The 15,193-nt window shown below is 48.0% G+C and overlaps 1 protein-coding gene across 1 annotated transcript; it reads left to right on the top strand.

Moving 5' to 3' along the window:
* Nucleotides 1-144: 144 nt before the first annotated feature.
* Nucleotides 145-14,690, top strand: TADA1 (transcriptional adaptor 1; the record flags this gene model as incomplete). The annotated part of the gene is made up of 7 exons (XM_010161253.1): nucleotides 145-236; nucleotides 1,389-1,454; nucleotides 7,396-7,493; nucleotides 10,834-11,043; nucleotides 12,047-12,198; nucleotides 13,142-13,304; nucleotides 14,248-14,690. Coding segments are annotated over 7 exons (934 nt in total), but the record flags the coding sequence as incomplete, so codon positions are not given.
* Nucleotides 14,691-15,193: the final 503 nt, after the last annotated feature.

Below are 15,193 nucleotides of genomic sequence, written 5' to 3'. Positions count from 1 at the left end.
TTTTCTTGCCTTTTCCTCCAATTCTATTTTCCATCCTGTTTGGAGAAGTGAGCGAGCAGCTCAGTGGTGCTTAGTAGCCATGTGAGATTAAACCATGATACCTTAGGAACAACACTTTTCATTTGGTGTCTGCACCTTCCCTAGGTACTGGGCCAACTTGAAGCTCTGGTTTAAGCAGAAGATCAGTAAGGAGGAGTTTGACCTGGAAGCACGCAGGCTTCTCACGCAAGACAATGGTAAAAGGACATCTTGTGTATGTTTTCCTGCTGCCCCTAATGCTTCCTTGCCCCTGCTATGCCTGTGGGGAGCTCTTCTCTGCTGCTAGTTGCTTCCCAATCAGGGGTGGGGGCAATGGCTGTGAAGTAAACAAGAATGGCCAGGGCTCCCATAGCAGTGAAATTAAAAAGGTGAGAGGTGCCCAGGCCTGCAGGGAGAAGTCCCTTTGTGGCCCCACCGCTGACAGACAATTTGGTTTAGTGTAAATATGGTAAAGAGGTAAAACATGCTGTCCCAGCAACCAAAAAACACTTTGTTAGGTCACTGTAGAGACCCAGTCTTTTCCAGACTGCACTCCTCCTTGGGTTGGCACTAACCTGGTGGTGTGGCTGAAGTGGGGGAGGGAAACCCCAAATTCACATACATGATTATGCAGTGGGCAGATCTCTTCCCTGGACTTTGGATGTGGCAGGTTGGAGGGCTGAAGGGTGAGGTTCCTGCGTGCCCACATCTGTGGGGGTCCGCAGACATTGGCAGGCATTGTTGGAAGCAAGTCAGGGGTTTCCTGACTTCCACCTTCGGGATCTCTGCGGGGAAAGGCAGGGAGTTTGTCAGTGCTTGGGTTTAAAGGCCAAAGGGGATCCTGTAATCCTCTGACCCTGGCTTATGAAGTTCATCTTTGTTCTGTCTAACGTGTGATTCCTCACTCTCTGCTCCAGTAACCCTTCCATGAGGAAGTTGCATCTTAGCTAGAAACTGATGTAATTCACCTTTCTGGGGCTGACTCTCACTGTTCTGTTTCTAGCAGAACCAAAAGCCCTACTGCCAGAAATCTGTGTGGTAGGAGGGACAGCTGATCCTCCTCTGCCTGAACACACCAGATGCTTCACGTTGCATGCTCTCAGGCTGGTTTTGTGTCTGGCACGCTGAGAAGTGACCTAATTTGTTCCGTGCCGTGTTGTATTCCTTTTTTGTTAGGATGGTGGTAGCAGATTCTGGGTCCAGTAGGCTAAAACTCTCAAAAAAACTTAAATTGAAAGTTATGTGCTTGTGTAGCCAAGAACATAGGGAAAACAGAGCTGTGGAAGGGTCGGTGAGCTAGTTGAAGATTGCTCTGGGGGAGTGCCTCTGGGTGCTGATGTGTTACTAATGAACTGTCTGTCTTTACACAGTCCACTCTCACAACGATTTCCTCCTGGCTATTCTTACCCGATGCCAGATCTTGGTTTCTGCACCAGGTGAGTCCTGAGAAGGCTCATTAAAAAGAATCGGGTAGCAAAGCTTTGGTATGTATGTGTTTGGTGGGTTTTTGTACAAGGTCCTTCAATTTTCTGAGCCTTAATATTCATCTTCTTTTCGCTGCACAGGCAGAAGGGCAGCAGAGCAGTGATGCAGCTGATTTCAGCAGAGATGCTCTTACAGATTACTTGCCTGTGCTTGATCAGCGGCTGATGCTAGATTGCTTTTTGCGATAAGCTGGTTTGATTTCAGGATTGGGTGTGTGCTGTGGAGTGTGAAGGGAGATACTGCTTTGTCTCTGATCTTTGCTCACCGCTTCGGCTCTCTTCTGAACTTGGTGATGCTCTCTGTTGGGGATATTGTTCTGGGGAGCTGGATTTTCCTGACTGATTTTGAAATCAAGTACATACATATCTGATAGAAAGATGCTTAGAGTGAGTCTTGATTGAGCTATGGCCAATTAACCCAACCTGCAGATAGTTAACCTTTGTAACTTTGTAAGCATTTAGAATGGCTGTTGCCAGGGTTGCAAGATACATTTTGAGTCTTCAAAAGAAGTCTTGATCCAGGGATCTGATAGGGAGGACAATTGGGCTGTAATTTAAAGTGAGAAACTGCTGTGTAGTAAGGGGGAGAAAATTGTTACAGCTCTGGTGGGCTGAGAACTGAGAGGAGAGAATACTGTTGTTGTACCTGATGTAGCTGGAGGAAGGAAAAAGTGCAAAAATTAAGGATACCCACAGCTTTTGTGTCCTAGCTGGTCCTTAACTACACCAGCTGTGCTAATTCAATACTAAACTCGCTTTACAAACTTTACAAAGACCTTTTGTGTCCCAAACTTGTCCACTTTGGTGGTCTGCACTGATGTAATTCAGAAGATTTACGTCTAAATCTTGCTGTTCCTTGCTTTTGGCTTCGAGTACCCAGAGCTGGATTATAGAAAGCACAAGAGCAGGGATTCCCCTGTGGGTATTACCTGAAGTAGCTGAGTCTAAATTAGGAGGGGGAGGGAGAGACTGCCTGTGTTCTCTGAGCCAGGTGGGTGCTGGAGGAGAGCTGGTAGCACAGAGGTCTTGCTTCTGAGCAGCAGTTGTTAGAGCCTGTTGCTGTGCCACAGAAGTTGGAGTGGTTTATTCCTCTGAGCACTACTCTGCTTAACTGTGTTGAATCTCATCTGTGGCTTTACCCAGTCGCCTAGTCTGGTGCAGCTTGGTCAGGCTTCACCTTCCCGGGCTTGAATAGCTCAGGTTTGTCAGCAAACTCTTCCCAGCTCCCCAGTACCCTCTTTTTCAAGGCTGTCTCGAAGCGCTGGGGATACAAGCCCCAGCACGAAGCAGCGTGGTGCCTTCCAGATGCTCGTTATTTCCCACCTCATCTTTTTGATTTCAGCTCCTTGCCAGGGCCACTGACGGGTAGATGTTACATGTGTGTTTTACTTGCCAGTCTGCTGTGTACTGCACTGCATACACAAACCCAGGAAAGTCCAGTACCAATGGAATACTAGGTGGTATTGTCGAGATTTCTTTTTCCTCCTCTAAATACCGGTCTCACACCTCCTAGTTTTTTTGTCTGTTTTTCTCCCATGTAAGAGTGGAAAGCTAACAGGCTTTTCTCTCCACCCCTGTCTTTGGGTAGAACGTGTTTACTTTGTGATTCGTGGAAACAAGTAACTGTAACGAAGTGTGCTTGGCACGCCATCAGAAGGGTGACTGATGCGTGTAATTTCCACCCTGGTGTTAAAGAGGCAAGGGGGAGGAATCTTTAAAATGCTAGTTTGTATTTTAAACAAATGGTGTGGTGTGTTACAAGTGTCCTGGAGGTTGTGGTGCTTGGAATAGGAAACCTTGGAGAAGGTATTTTTAAGGAGTGATTGTAACACGTGTAACCCTGCAAGCAAACCCTCTGATGCCCATTTTGCAGGCTCTGGTAGCAGTGGTCCCACCTGGGCTTGTAAGGGAACACTGGGTGAATGAGACCCTTTGTGGGAATGCTTTCCATTTCCATCTCCCATCTGCTTGGGCATGCAAATGTCGCATCCCAGTTCAACAGCCTCTCGTAATCTTCCATGGACTTGCTTGCTAAGCTTACATTCTTTCTTGGACAGCTGCAAGTGAGCAAGCCAGCAGGGTTTCTTGAGTTGATAACAGCTCTCGCTTGAACCATTACCCCCCTCCTTACCTAAATGTTAACAGTAAACCCGAGACAACTGCAAGCACTTGAGTTAGTGATGTAAGGATTTAATCTGTTTTCTAGTAATCTGGAGCCAACTAAGAGATAGTTCAGTGAATTAGGACTCTTGCCAGGACAGCAGGAGCATTTTATTGTACCAGGGTTGCCAACAGGCTTTGCTTGAAGGGCTGCCAACCGTGATGGGCTCTGTTTGCTCGTGTTCCATTTCTTTCCAGAGAGGTGGAAAGGGAGGAAAAGGAAGAAAATGGGGGTGTGAGTTGTTTACAGGAGAGTCATCAGAATATATTTGACTAAATCCTCGTCCCTGCAAGGAGATTAAAAAAAAAAAACCCAAACACCCACAAACAACTGAAGATCAAATAAACGAGGGTGGGAAAATACATGTTACCTGTGCCTGGCTGCTTTTCTCTGTGGTGACTTTCTCTGTTTATCATTGTCCTTTCCTCCTGTGTGGTGCCGGTGCTGCACTTCAGGAAAACCTGCCACGCTCTGCCTGGACTGGCTGGTGTCAGCACCGAGAGAGATGGCAGCTCTTAGAAAAACATTCTCATCTGTTGCTCGTCTTTGAAGGCGTGTCAGCAGCCACTGCTGTGGCTTGTTAATGTTGAGTTCTCTTGCTAGTAAGATTAAATAAAAAAACACCTCTGAAGTTTCATGCCTGAGCCAGCCCAGCCTTATCATTTGTGGCCAGGAAGGCAAGTGCTGGTTTTCTTAGAATACTAGAGGGAAATTTTGCTGTCTTCATTTAGTTAAAGTCAGGCTTGGTAATACGAAAACCTGGAAAAGGAGCCAAAAGGAGATAGTATCTCACCCTTCCCTTGTTCTGTGCTAAGTCTGGCTAAGTTTTGTGTCTAATGTGCAGGCTGAGATTCAATTAAGTTGTATCTTTGAGGGTCTGTTGTCAAACCCCAAAACATTTGGTTGCCATTTAATTAACAAATCACTGTAATTTTTTTAAAATAAGGCATTTTTAAAATTTGGACTCAGCTATTGCCTATTAATCTGTTACACACTGTCAGATAAAGCAGTGGTGTTTGCTTTTTCTGCCTTTATCTGTTCCTCTTTCTCCTTCTCTCCTACCTGGTCGCACAGTTAGCAAAGGATACTTCCCTAGGTGAGGCTGCGGAGGAGCTGTATGAGACTCCTGAGGAGGAGGAAGGGCCTGGGGTGAGGTGACCTTACGAGCTACAGCCTTGTGCGTTTATTGGAAGCTTTGAAATGAGTCAGGGAATTTCTGTGTCTGTCCTTAACACACCTAATCCCCCTGGCCGAGAAGAGGTCTGACCTGCTGTGGAGGGGAGAGGAAGAGGAAGAAAGGACTCGTCTGCAGAGAACAAAGCATCCTGTGGGAGAAGTAGGGTTGTATGGATAGATCCAAAGGTTGTAGGTACCAAGATCTCGATGAAGAGCAAGAGTGGTCTTTTGATGGTTTTGTGGTGCTTTGCCACACCTTGTCAGGCCTCTGCTGCCATGTTGTAGTGATGAGCAGTGACACCAGCTTTATGATCTTTGGAGAGGGTTTATTATCACTTCTCCTGTAATGGACTGGTGGATTTTGACAGCAGGGGATTGTTGTGGACTAGTGGCTCTCACCTCATTAGTAAGATGCAGCTAAACCTTTTTACTAAACTTTTTTTTATAGGGAGACTACGCCATCTCTGTGTGTAGGTTGTTTCTAACACTTTGGCAGCTGCTCCAACCATGATTGTGGGGAGCTCCACACAGCCAAAGACTTCCACCCAGGGTCATTCCCTGTGAGTAGGGCTGTATTGTGACTGTTTGTGAACTCCTGATTGCAGCAAATTAAACATAGTTGTGAGAGCTGGAGGCAAATGTGCGGGTTGGTGGGAAGCTGGTGTTGAGCCGCTGTGCTGGTTTGCGTTGGGCCAGAGTTAACTTTCTTCACAGCAGGTGGTATGAGGCTGATTTGGATTTGTGCTGAGTACTGATAACACTGGTGTTTTCTGTTGTTGCTAAGGAGTGTTTGTACCCAATTCAAGGACTTTTTCAGCTTCTGATACTGCACCTGTGTTCCCAACTTTTTCACTACAAGCAGCGGGGAGGAGACACAGTCCTGACAGCTGACCCAAACGGACCAAAGGGATGTTTCATTCCACAGCACATCATGCTCAGTGTATAAACTGGGGGTGGGCCAGGGGCCGTGTTGGCTGTGTGGCTTTCTCATTCGTGCTGTCACTTGTGGGGCTCACTCTGAGTCTAGTGTGATTGCTCTAGGGCTCGGACTCTCACTAGTCAGGACCTGGTTGGGCATCAGTCAGCTATAATTCGTTTTATTTTCCATAATTTTTATAATGTAGCGGTAGTATTATTTTCATTACATATTATTATTAGTATTGCTAGTATTACTAGTATCACTATTTTATTAATTTATATTCAATTATTAAGTAGTTCTTACCTCAGCCTATGAGTTTCCTTGCCTTTCCCTCCGATTCCCCTCCTGCACTGGTGGAGGGGAGTGAGCGGCTGTGTGGTACTTTGCTGCTGGTTGGGGTTAAACCATGACATCCAACAGTAACAGGAGAGACCCAGAGCTGGTTGTTTCAGTACTGGGTGAAGGTGCCTGAGGCTGGCCAGGCTGTGGGTGGGGAGTTGTGGGATGGCTGCTGTCACTTCTCGTCCCTGTCAGGAGAAAAAGGCTGGCTCAGGTATGGCCAGGGAATGTTACAGTGGTGGTGCAGAGCTCCGGCCTCTGCTTCGGAGGTGACTGCAGCACCTTCAGAGCTGAGTTGTCAGGGTCCCTGCCTACACCCAGGGAGCTCAACACAGGGCACGCTCTGATCCCAAGGAAAAAAGAGGAAAAAGGGTGCTTGCTGGCTGTGCAGGATGGAGGGAGCAGGATGCTGGTGACACGGAGCAGGGCCTGCCTCTGCAGCCACAAGAGGGCTGTCCAGTTGCACTTCTTCACTGCCAGCAAGCACATACGTGTCCTATGCAACCCTGTCTTAAGCCCTGATGTACCTGAAGGTATCGTGCACGGATCCGGTAAACCCATCAGTGGGAAATAGGCTAGGCTGTGCTTGCCAAGAGCTGGATGGTCATCAGGACAGGGTCTGGCCTACTGCAGGTGTAGCTGTCAAATGGCACAGTGGGCTTTTCAGCGGTCTCCTCAAGGTGATGTGGCCAAATGTATTTATCTCGTGGTGCTACACAGTAATCTCTTTTCAGCTGCTTGCCAGTTCTGGTCAGTCACTGCTCGTGGTGTTGTTCTGCTCCTGGGCTGAGCAGCAATTCTTCCCCTCTGTGTCACGTGAACGATCAGCCGTGATGTTTAACGGGTCTGAGACAAAGCTTGCTAGTGCTGATGGCAGATGTAATGAGTCAGACTGCTTGATCCTGCTGGTTAGCATCTAATCTGATCCAGGTTTTGATGTGAGGAGGATCTCCCTCCGGGCAAGCTCCTGTCATCATCCGGATGGAACAAATGGCTTGTTCCTTCCTTGTGGCTTTCCTTGGAGGCTACGCTCTTTCCTCTTCTTCCACCATGGGTTTTTCTGAGGTGTGTGAACAGAAATTTCTACTTAAGTCATGAGTGAGGGGGGCTGACAAAGGGAAGGCAAGGGCTGCCAGAAGCAGTCTTTGCTGAGAATTCCTTCCTCTGGGCCATGGCTGTTGATTTTGGGTTAAAGCTGGGCACCAAACACTAAGGGTTTTGCGGTGTGCACAGTTTCATCCCGGCCATAAATCAGCAACACATGTCGAGTGATGGTCTTTTCTCTTTTCAATTTGTAGAAGGCGCTGGATCTCTGCCCTGGCCGGGTGGCTCTGCAACTAAACCTGGGAAGCCCAAAGGAAAGAAGAAGATTTCTTCAGTGCGACAGAAGTTTGATGTAAGTGGTTGTGGCCTGTACTCTGCTCTTGTGAGACCCCACCTGCAGTGCTGCGTCCAGTTGTGGAGCCCTCAACATCAGAAGGATATTGACCAGTTGGAGCGAGTCCAGAGGAGGCCACGAAGATGCTCAGAGGGCTGGAGCACCTCTGCTATGGGGACAGGCTGAGAGAACTGGGCTTGTTCAGCCTGGAGAAGAGAAGGGTCTGGGGAGACCTTATAGCCCCTTCCAGTGCCTGAAGGGGCTACAAGGAAGCTGGGGGGGACTTTTTACAAGGGCCTGTAGTGACAGGCCAAGGGTTAATGGCTTTAAATTGAAATACGGGGAGATTTAGATTGGGCATCAGGAAGAAGTTCTTCCTGGAGAGGGTGGTGAGGCACTGGTACAGGTTGCCCGGAGAAGCTGTGGATGCCCCATCCCTGGAAGTGTCCAAGGCCAGGCTGGATGAGGCTTGGAGCAACCTGGTCTAGTGGAAGGTGTCCCTGCCCATGGCAGGGGGGTTGGAACTAGATGAACTTTAAGGTCCCTTCCAACCCAAACCATTTGGTGATTCTATGATTGTTGGGGGTGAAGAGCGCCGCACAGCATGTGGTTTTTGGTACAGCCAGGGATGCTGAAAGTCCATTGCAGGCTGTGATGTACATTATGTTTGAGTTCTGGATTGGGGCATGAGCTGGGGGCTAGTAGCTGCTGCTTCCTTCATGGAAGTCTCTTGGGAGAAAGGCTGCAGTGTGACCTGGCTTTGTTAGACACCAGGGGATCCATGGAAGTACACCTAAACGTCCAAGTTACAGAAGCTCCTGTTCCAGGAACCACCTTTGTACATCTGCCAAATCCTTGAAGCAAAAGTGCCTTCCCATTTACTCAGGCAGAATGCCGTGATTGTACAACCCACTCTGCAGATCTCTACATTCCGATGCTTTAGAAGAGAGATGTTGATTGGGTGGAATGTTTTTGTTTCGGAATTGAAAACGCTTTGTGAAGATGCCGTCTTCTGACAGCAGAGAAACGCATGAGATCCAGGGAATTCCGCAGCGAAGGCTCTGTACGTCCATCTGGTCTGTCACACATCTGCTCTGTGGTTGTTTCTGTGCTGCCAGACCGGTGGTGGGGGGTGTGTTTGTGTAAAAAGTTTGGGATGAGGCACTGGCTTCCATGGACAGGGGTTATTCAGACAGTTGAAACTGAATTAAGTTTGTTGAAAGGGAGACTCTCTGCCTCTTACTGAGCCAGGTTTATGGGGTGTCTGAGCACATCGTGATCCGGCGCGTTTTTCTGATGAGACAGAAAACTGATGGAGCGAAAAAGACCTCAATTCCTTTTTTTGTTCCTAGCTGGTTTAATTAGCTGGATCAGCATTCTTTGCAGCTGGATGAATGCCAAAGCCAGCAGCCCTGAGTCTGGGCACAGGGCGGAAGGGTGGGCCTGTGAAACCTCCCCTCTTGCTTTCTGAGGATCACCTTGGCTCAGCCAAAACACGTACCCCGCTCCCAGGGCCTGTAGTTTGGCGTGTTGTGTGCATGCTGCAGAGCAGCATTTTGAAGGGGTGCGAGTCCAGCTGGAGGCTCCTTGTACTTAGAAACCGCTGGAATGTTTTGCAGTGTTCACAGCTGCCACTTACATTCTGGTGGCAGCCTGTGTTACCCTTCTTGTTTTGAAACTTCCCCGTAATTTTTCAGTAGCAGAGGAGAGTGTGAGAAGCAAGTCATCGATGTAGTGGGAGTCTTGGAATTTGGTTTACTCAGATACCCCTACGCTGCACTGCACTGCTAGTGTGTGTGTTTACACAAACGTTCCTGGAAGGCTTAGTAGTAAGTACTGTATGAAGTGTATGTTATAATTAATGGGCTTTTTTTCATTCCTGAGTAGTGTGAACCTGAAGTGCCTTGATATTTCCTGATGTTTCCTTCCCTGGTCAAAATAACAACTGTTAATGACGGTAGGTTCATCCCAGTTGGCTTCTATTCTCCCAACCACATTCCTCTTAAGAGTTGCTTACTTTTTGGAAGGTATTTTTATTTTTTTTTTTCCAGGCATACAGGCATGTAGCTTTCCTGTAATGAAAGCATAAGTCTTCAGAATTACGGGGAGGGAAACCTGCTTTCACATCATTAGTGGGTGGATTGGGTTTTCACTCTGAGTTAAATGCCACACTGTCCTTTGAATAAGCAGCCTTCCTTCCTCTCCTGAAACTAAGATGTGAGAAATGCACTTTGCTGTATATTCATTGTTTATATTTAAAGTATGTGTTTGTCTCGATGTCCCATAAGAGACTTTTGGCCATCTTCATTCCAGAGTCACCGGATTTGTGGCTTGGAGAGCTGGGGGACAGGAGTTGTGGCAATACTTGATGAGCCAGGGCTCATGTGGGCCTGGCTCATTGTTTCCTTGTGGGTTGGGACTGGGCCAAGCACATGTCTCTGAACCCAAGGATGGATCATTCTTGTCTGCTTTTTCCCCCTCTTCCTGGGGACTGAGACTTTCTGGCAGCCAGCACAAACTGAGCTCGAGACACCAGCACATCAATGGAATTGTGCTGGAATACACGTGGCCTGGGAAATGGGGGTTGCCACCTTCTGGTATGAATTCCTGTTCTGTGATAGTGTGTTTTTCTTGTGTAACTGGGTCAGGTCTGAAAAATAGCCATAATCCATCTTGGAATCAGTGGCTGCTGAGCGACACAGCTGGGCTCAGAGTATTGAAAGAGCAGGGGGAGACTAGAGTGTGATTCAGAACTGGAGTTTGGCGAAGTTGTTGCATTTAAAGCTTTAAAGAAATGCAAGAATCGCCTAAGGATCATGGAAACTGTACAGTTAGGAAGTAAAAATACACCCTATTGTACAAGAAATGACTAAACAGATGAGATCCCTTCAGCACAAAAGGAGGTAACTGAGATTTGGAAGTCCATAAAGCCATCAGTGGCCTGGATAGTGTGACCAGAGAGAAGAGGGATGGTGACTGACCGTGCCTGAGACTGACAGGAGAACCAAAGGAATCTGGCAGGTGGGAAGTACAGAGCAAAGGCAGGAGGTGACTCTTCATGTGATGTGTTGTTTTATGGTAGAGTTTCTTGCTGCAGGATGTTTAGGTGGTTCAGGGTGCTGCTGGATACATTTGTGGGCTGTTTAATCAGAGAATGCCAACACTGGCTCAGAAATGTCTTCAGTCACAAATTGCTGGGCTTGGGAGAGTATCCTGGGGTGGAATATCAGTCTGCATGTCCCACTGTGATACGTTTATGTAGGTGTTCGCTTTCCAACTGGAGAAGGGATGTTTGGCCAGATGAACCGAAGGGTCTGACCGTGTATTTTCTTACGCTCTAACGTTGTGTTCGTAACAGCACCGGTTCCAGCCTCAGAATCCGTTGTCTGGAGCCCAGCAGTTTGTGGCAAAGGATCCTCAGGAGGATGACGATTTGAAGCTGTGTTCTCATACCATGATGCTTCCTACACGGGGCCAGTTAGAAGGAAGGATGATTGTAACCGCGTACGAGCACGGGCTGGACAACGTCACGGAGGAGGCAGTGACCGCCGTTGTTTACGCCGTGGAGGTGAGGCTGGGCTGGACAGCAGCGGTGGTCTCAGACCACCACCAAAAGGCTCCGTGTGTGGGTATGGGGTAGCTTCCCTTAGAGGGGAGAGGAAATGTGCTTCTCTGCTGGCCCGTTTGCCTTGGGAGGAGTAAGTTGAGACTCCAAGGGCTTCCAGGTTTGTGGCATTAGATGTAAAGCCTTGGATTTCTACCTGTAAGTGTTAATTCTGAAGTACTTGCTTATGAAGAACTCCAGGCGTGCTTAAGTAGCTGTTTTGGAAAATGCTGTTCCTGTCAGTTGAAGGGGAGCTCCAGTTCAAACAGTTCTATGAAAACCAGTCTGCTACAGGCACAAGTATCTGGTGTGGAAGTGAGGCGAGAGAATCAGGTAATGCCTGCAGCTGAAGTGCCTGCTGTTGCTGGTTTTGGCTGTGAGCCGCACTTCACCTGACACGTCCCAGGGGTAGTACAGCCTTTGCTTGGTGCGTTGATGCCTGGGTGGTTTTCTGGAGTTGGGTGTGGAGGCCAACCCGAATTCCCCATCTGGGAGTGAGGCCAAATGAAGAAGCAGTTGTCTGCCTGTATTTTTCACAGTTGCTTCTCCAGCACTCCCCAGGCAACTGGACTCTGACAAAGAGGAGTTGAGTGGCTTTTTGCCGTAGCTTTAGGGCCAGTATTTCAGCACAAGTGTAACATCTAGTGCCGGTTACGAAGTCACTTAACTCTTTATCAACGGGGTTGGGAATTTCCTAGCATTTAAGAAACCTCTGACATTTGTGACAGTACATTGCATATTAAAGTATATTCACGGGCTGATCATACGGTACTCTCACGCAGTGCCGTGTTCTCGGTGTCTGGCTGTACCAGGCAGGGAAGACAGACTGTAACTTGCCCGGATCCCTTACGTCTTTAGGTCATAGCAGCACTACTTCCATCTTGCCAATGGGTGAGGCACTTCTCATAGCTGTGGCTTGGCAGGGTGAACAAATTGGCACATGTAATAAGATTGTTTTTTATTGCAGAACCATCTGAAGGATATCCTGACCTCTGTGATATCCAGGCGGAAAGCCTATCGGCTGAGAGATGGCCATTTCAAGTACGCCTTCGGCAGCAACGTTAACCCTCAGCCGTATCTGAAGAACAGTGTTGTTGCTTATAACAACTTAATTGAGTGGTAAGGAGCTCTCAGCACACTAATTTCAAATGCAATTTGCTAGTCCTGAAGTTACTCAGTGGTTTGGTTTCTCTTTTTACTTGGTGGAACCTGTTAGTAGTGGTGTTAACTTGCACACGCTATTGGCACGGAAGACTGTACAGCTGAACAGGAGGGAGAATATGCCTAGCAGTGGAGTTTAAGACAGTGTTAAGTCTGTTCCTTGCTGGTTCTTGTCCATCAGTTTATGAAAGTGACCCGTGACCCTCTGAATGTCCTTAATTGTTGCTTTTGGAAGCTGAAGTGACGCAGGAATTTTGCTGCTCTCGGGGAGACTGCCCTGGGCAGAAGAGCTTGGCCTTTTGGGCACGGGTGTTGTGCCACAGGAGTGAAATGTCAGTGCAGACCTGTGGGACGCTGCTATCCTGTCGTTTCCTGCACCCAAATGTATTTTCGGTTCCTTGGCAGGCCGTTTCAGTTAGCGTAGCTTCAAGGTCATCTTGTTTTCCAGAGTCTCAAACAGCTTATGCTGCGCATCTGGCAGCATGTGTGTGTGAGAAGGGAGTTGTTTGTCTATGGCAGCTTCTAGCAGTTGACAGGAGGTCGTGGGTGGTTTAAGATTTGATTATAGTTCTACAAACACTACAAATGCAAACCACTCCACACGACTTTGCCTGACAGCTGACGTCTTCCAATTCAGTGTTGTGGGTGCCTTAATTTTGTTACTGGGTAGAAACGATTGGCTGTAAATGTTGCCCAACTGACATCAGTTACAAAGCAGGTTTGAAACATGTTGAGGGTTGACTTGCTCGGTTTTATTTAACTGGAATCTTAAAGAGATTTTAATTACAGCCAAAATTATCGTATGTACATAGGGCTAAGTTAACGGATACAGAAAAGCAAAGCCCCTCCTGTGACTTGCAAAGGTGAAGCTGGGAGGTTTTACTGCCTGCTCTATCCACAGCCCCCCAACCTGTGCGACACCTTCTGCTGGTCAGAGCCTGGCTCCGCAGCCCCCGCCTGATGATGCTGAGCAGCAGGCCGCTCTACTCCTGGCATGTTCCGGAGACACCTTCCCAGCATCCCTCCCGCCAGTGAACATGTATGACCTTTTTGAGGCATTACAAGTAAGTGTTGACGTCACTCTGTCGTGTCACATCATGCTGTCATGTCGGGTCATGTTACCAGTCTCGGATTTGGTTTACATGCACGGAGCAGGATTTGATTTATCTTCCTGCTGTTTCCTTCTTTCTCTCTCAGATTTACAATTCCTTGGCTTTGACTCGTTCACGCTGTTAGGTAACAGTCAGCACACAGTCAGCTCATGGTTGAATGCATGGTCTGCTCCCCTTTGTCAGAGTTATGAGGAAATTCCTGTCTCACAGCTATGCAAGAAGGGTGTAGCAAGACTGCAGTGATTATATCAGAACTGAGCTAGACTGAGGTTTTGACAGCAGCGCAACAAAATGACTTGCCTGGCATGTCCCTTCTTACTAGTGTTCCACCCTGGATACTTAGAGGAATAATACTTGCTCCTGGTATGCAGTGGGTTAGCCATGATCACCCCAACCCTGGGGAGGTGCTAAGGTAGGCTGGATGACTCTCCGTGTGGAGATGCATGCCTGTGGTTCCCTCCCTCTGGCAGTTCTGGGAACGTTCACACTACTCTGAATGTCTAAAATTAGCTGTGAGAAATTCCTCCCCTGATCTCCACTCTTTCTCAAGGCTGAGGAGGCAGAGTGCTCTTTGTAAGAGCCATAACTGAGCATTCGTCTCGCGTTCAGTCGGCTAGAATTTGTTGTTTGTGACGTTTTGATGACACGTTGTTTTTTTTGTCGTTGCAAGAGGAAAACAATGATTTCCTCGCCGTGTTGCACCCTTACAAAATGCCACCCCCCGGTGGTTCTGCGCTGGTTGGTGGGGCAGCGCTGGGAAGTGGCAGCTGTCGTGTGCCAGCCTGCGTTCCCGCTGCCTCTCAGATCATCCTGTAGTAGAGGGAGGCTATTCCACGGGCAATAGAGGGAAATGTGTATGAAAACATAAAGCTTACTTTCTAACGTGTATCTCCAGGTGCACAAAGAAGTTATTCCAGCGCACACCGTCTACGCTCTAAACATTGAGAGAATTATCATGAAGCTCTGGCATCCGAACCATGAGGAGCTACAGCAGGATAAAATCCATCGCCAGCGCCTGGCAGCAAAGGAGGGCCTTCTGCTCTGCTAGGTGGCCATGTCCGGCCTCAGCCAGCTACAGTGCTGCTCCTTGGACTTTGGCGTTCAGACGCTTCTTACAAACCTGTGGCAGCGTTCCAAGGATGACGTAAGTTATGAGTCAACTTTTCCTATGGAAATACGACCGAGTTGCGGTACGCTTTCTCTGCTTCCCCAGAGACTTGTGCCATGGAGTGCTTGCACCAATCCCACTGACTTGGCAAGGAGAAACAAGAGATTTGTTTGCAAGGACTGTTTTTTTTAGGAAAAATAAATGTGAGGGTGGAAAGAGTTGGTTTTAAATAAGTTGTATTTGTGTTTTCTTTTGTGAGCATGGGGAATCTGCCTCCTTTCCCTCCCCTCCTGGGTAGTTTCCCTTCTGAGCTCAGTCTCCAGAGGGCTCGTCCAGCTTCTGTTGCAGTTGGTGGGATCCTTTTCCATTCATTTAACTGAAAACGGGGTGGGCTCTTCTGGAGATGAGCAATTCCGTAAGCTGACATTGTTCCTCTTCTTCCAGGGGAACTTCTGATGAGAAATTCTGAGAAAGCAAAGCAAAAAGGGAAAGGTCCTTTCTAGCCCATCTTTTGAACTGTGTTGCATCGCAACACACGGCATGCGCTGTTGTAGGAATGTCTCACCCAAAATGTGCTATAAAATCAGGGTTGTGAGTAATGTTTTCCCGCCAGCCTAGTCCTTGACTTGCCTCTGTTGTAGTAGCTGTGATCAGGTGTTCTAGGAGCTGTTGGAGCTAGGAGGAGAGGCAACCTCTGTGCCTCCTGGGACAGCTAATGGTTCAGCCGTTCCAC

Source organism: Eurypyga helias, unplaced genomic scaffold (genome assembly GCF_000690775.1).
Source record: "Eurypyga helias isolate BGI_N326 unplaced genomic scaffold, ASM69077v1 scaffold25671, whole genome shotgun sequence".
Classification (NCBI taxonomy): Eukaryota; Metazoa; Chordata; class Aves; order Eurypygiformes; family Eurypygidae; genus Eurypyga; species Eurypyga helias.
Note: the sequence above shows the minus strand (reverse complement) of the source record. Positions and strands in the feature narration are given on the sequence as shown.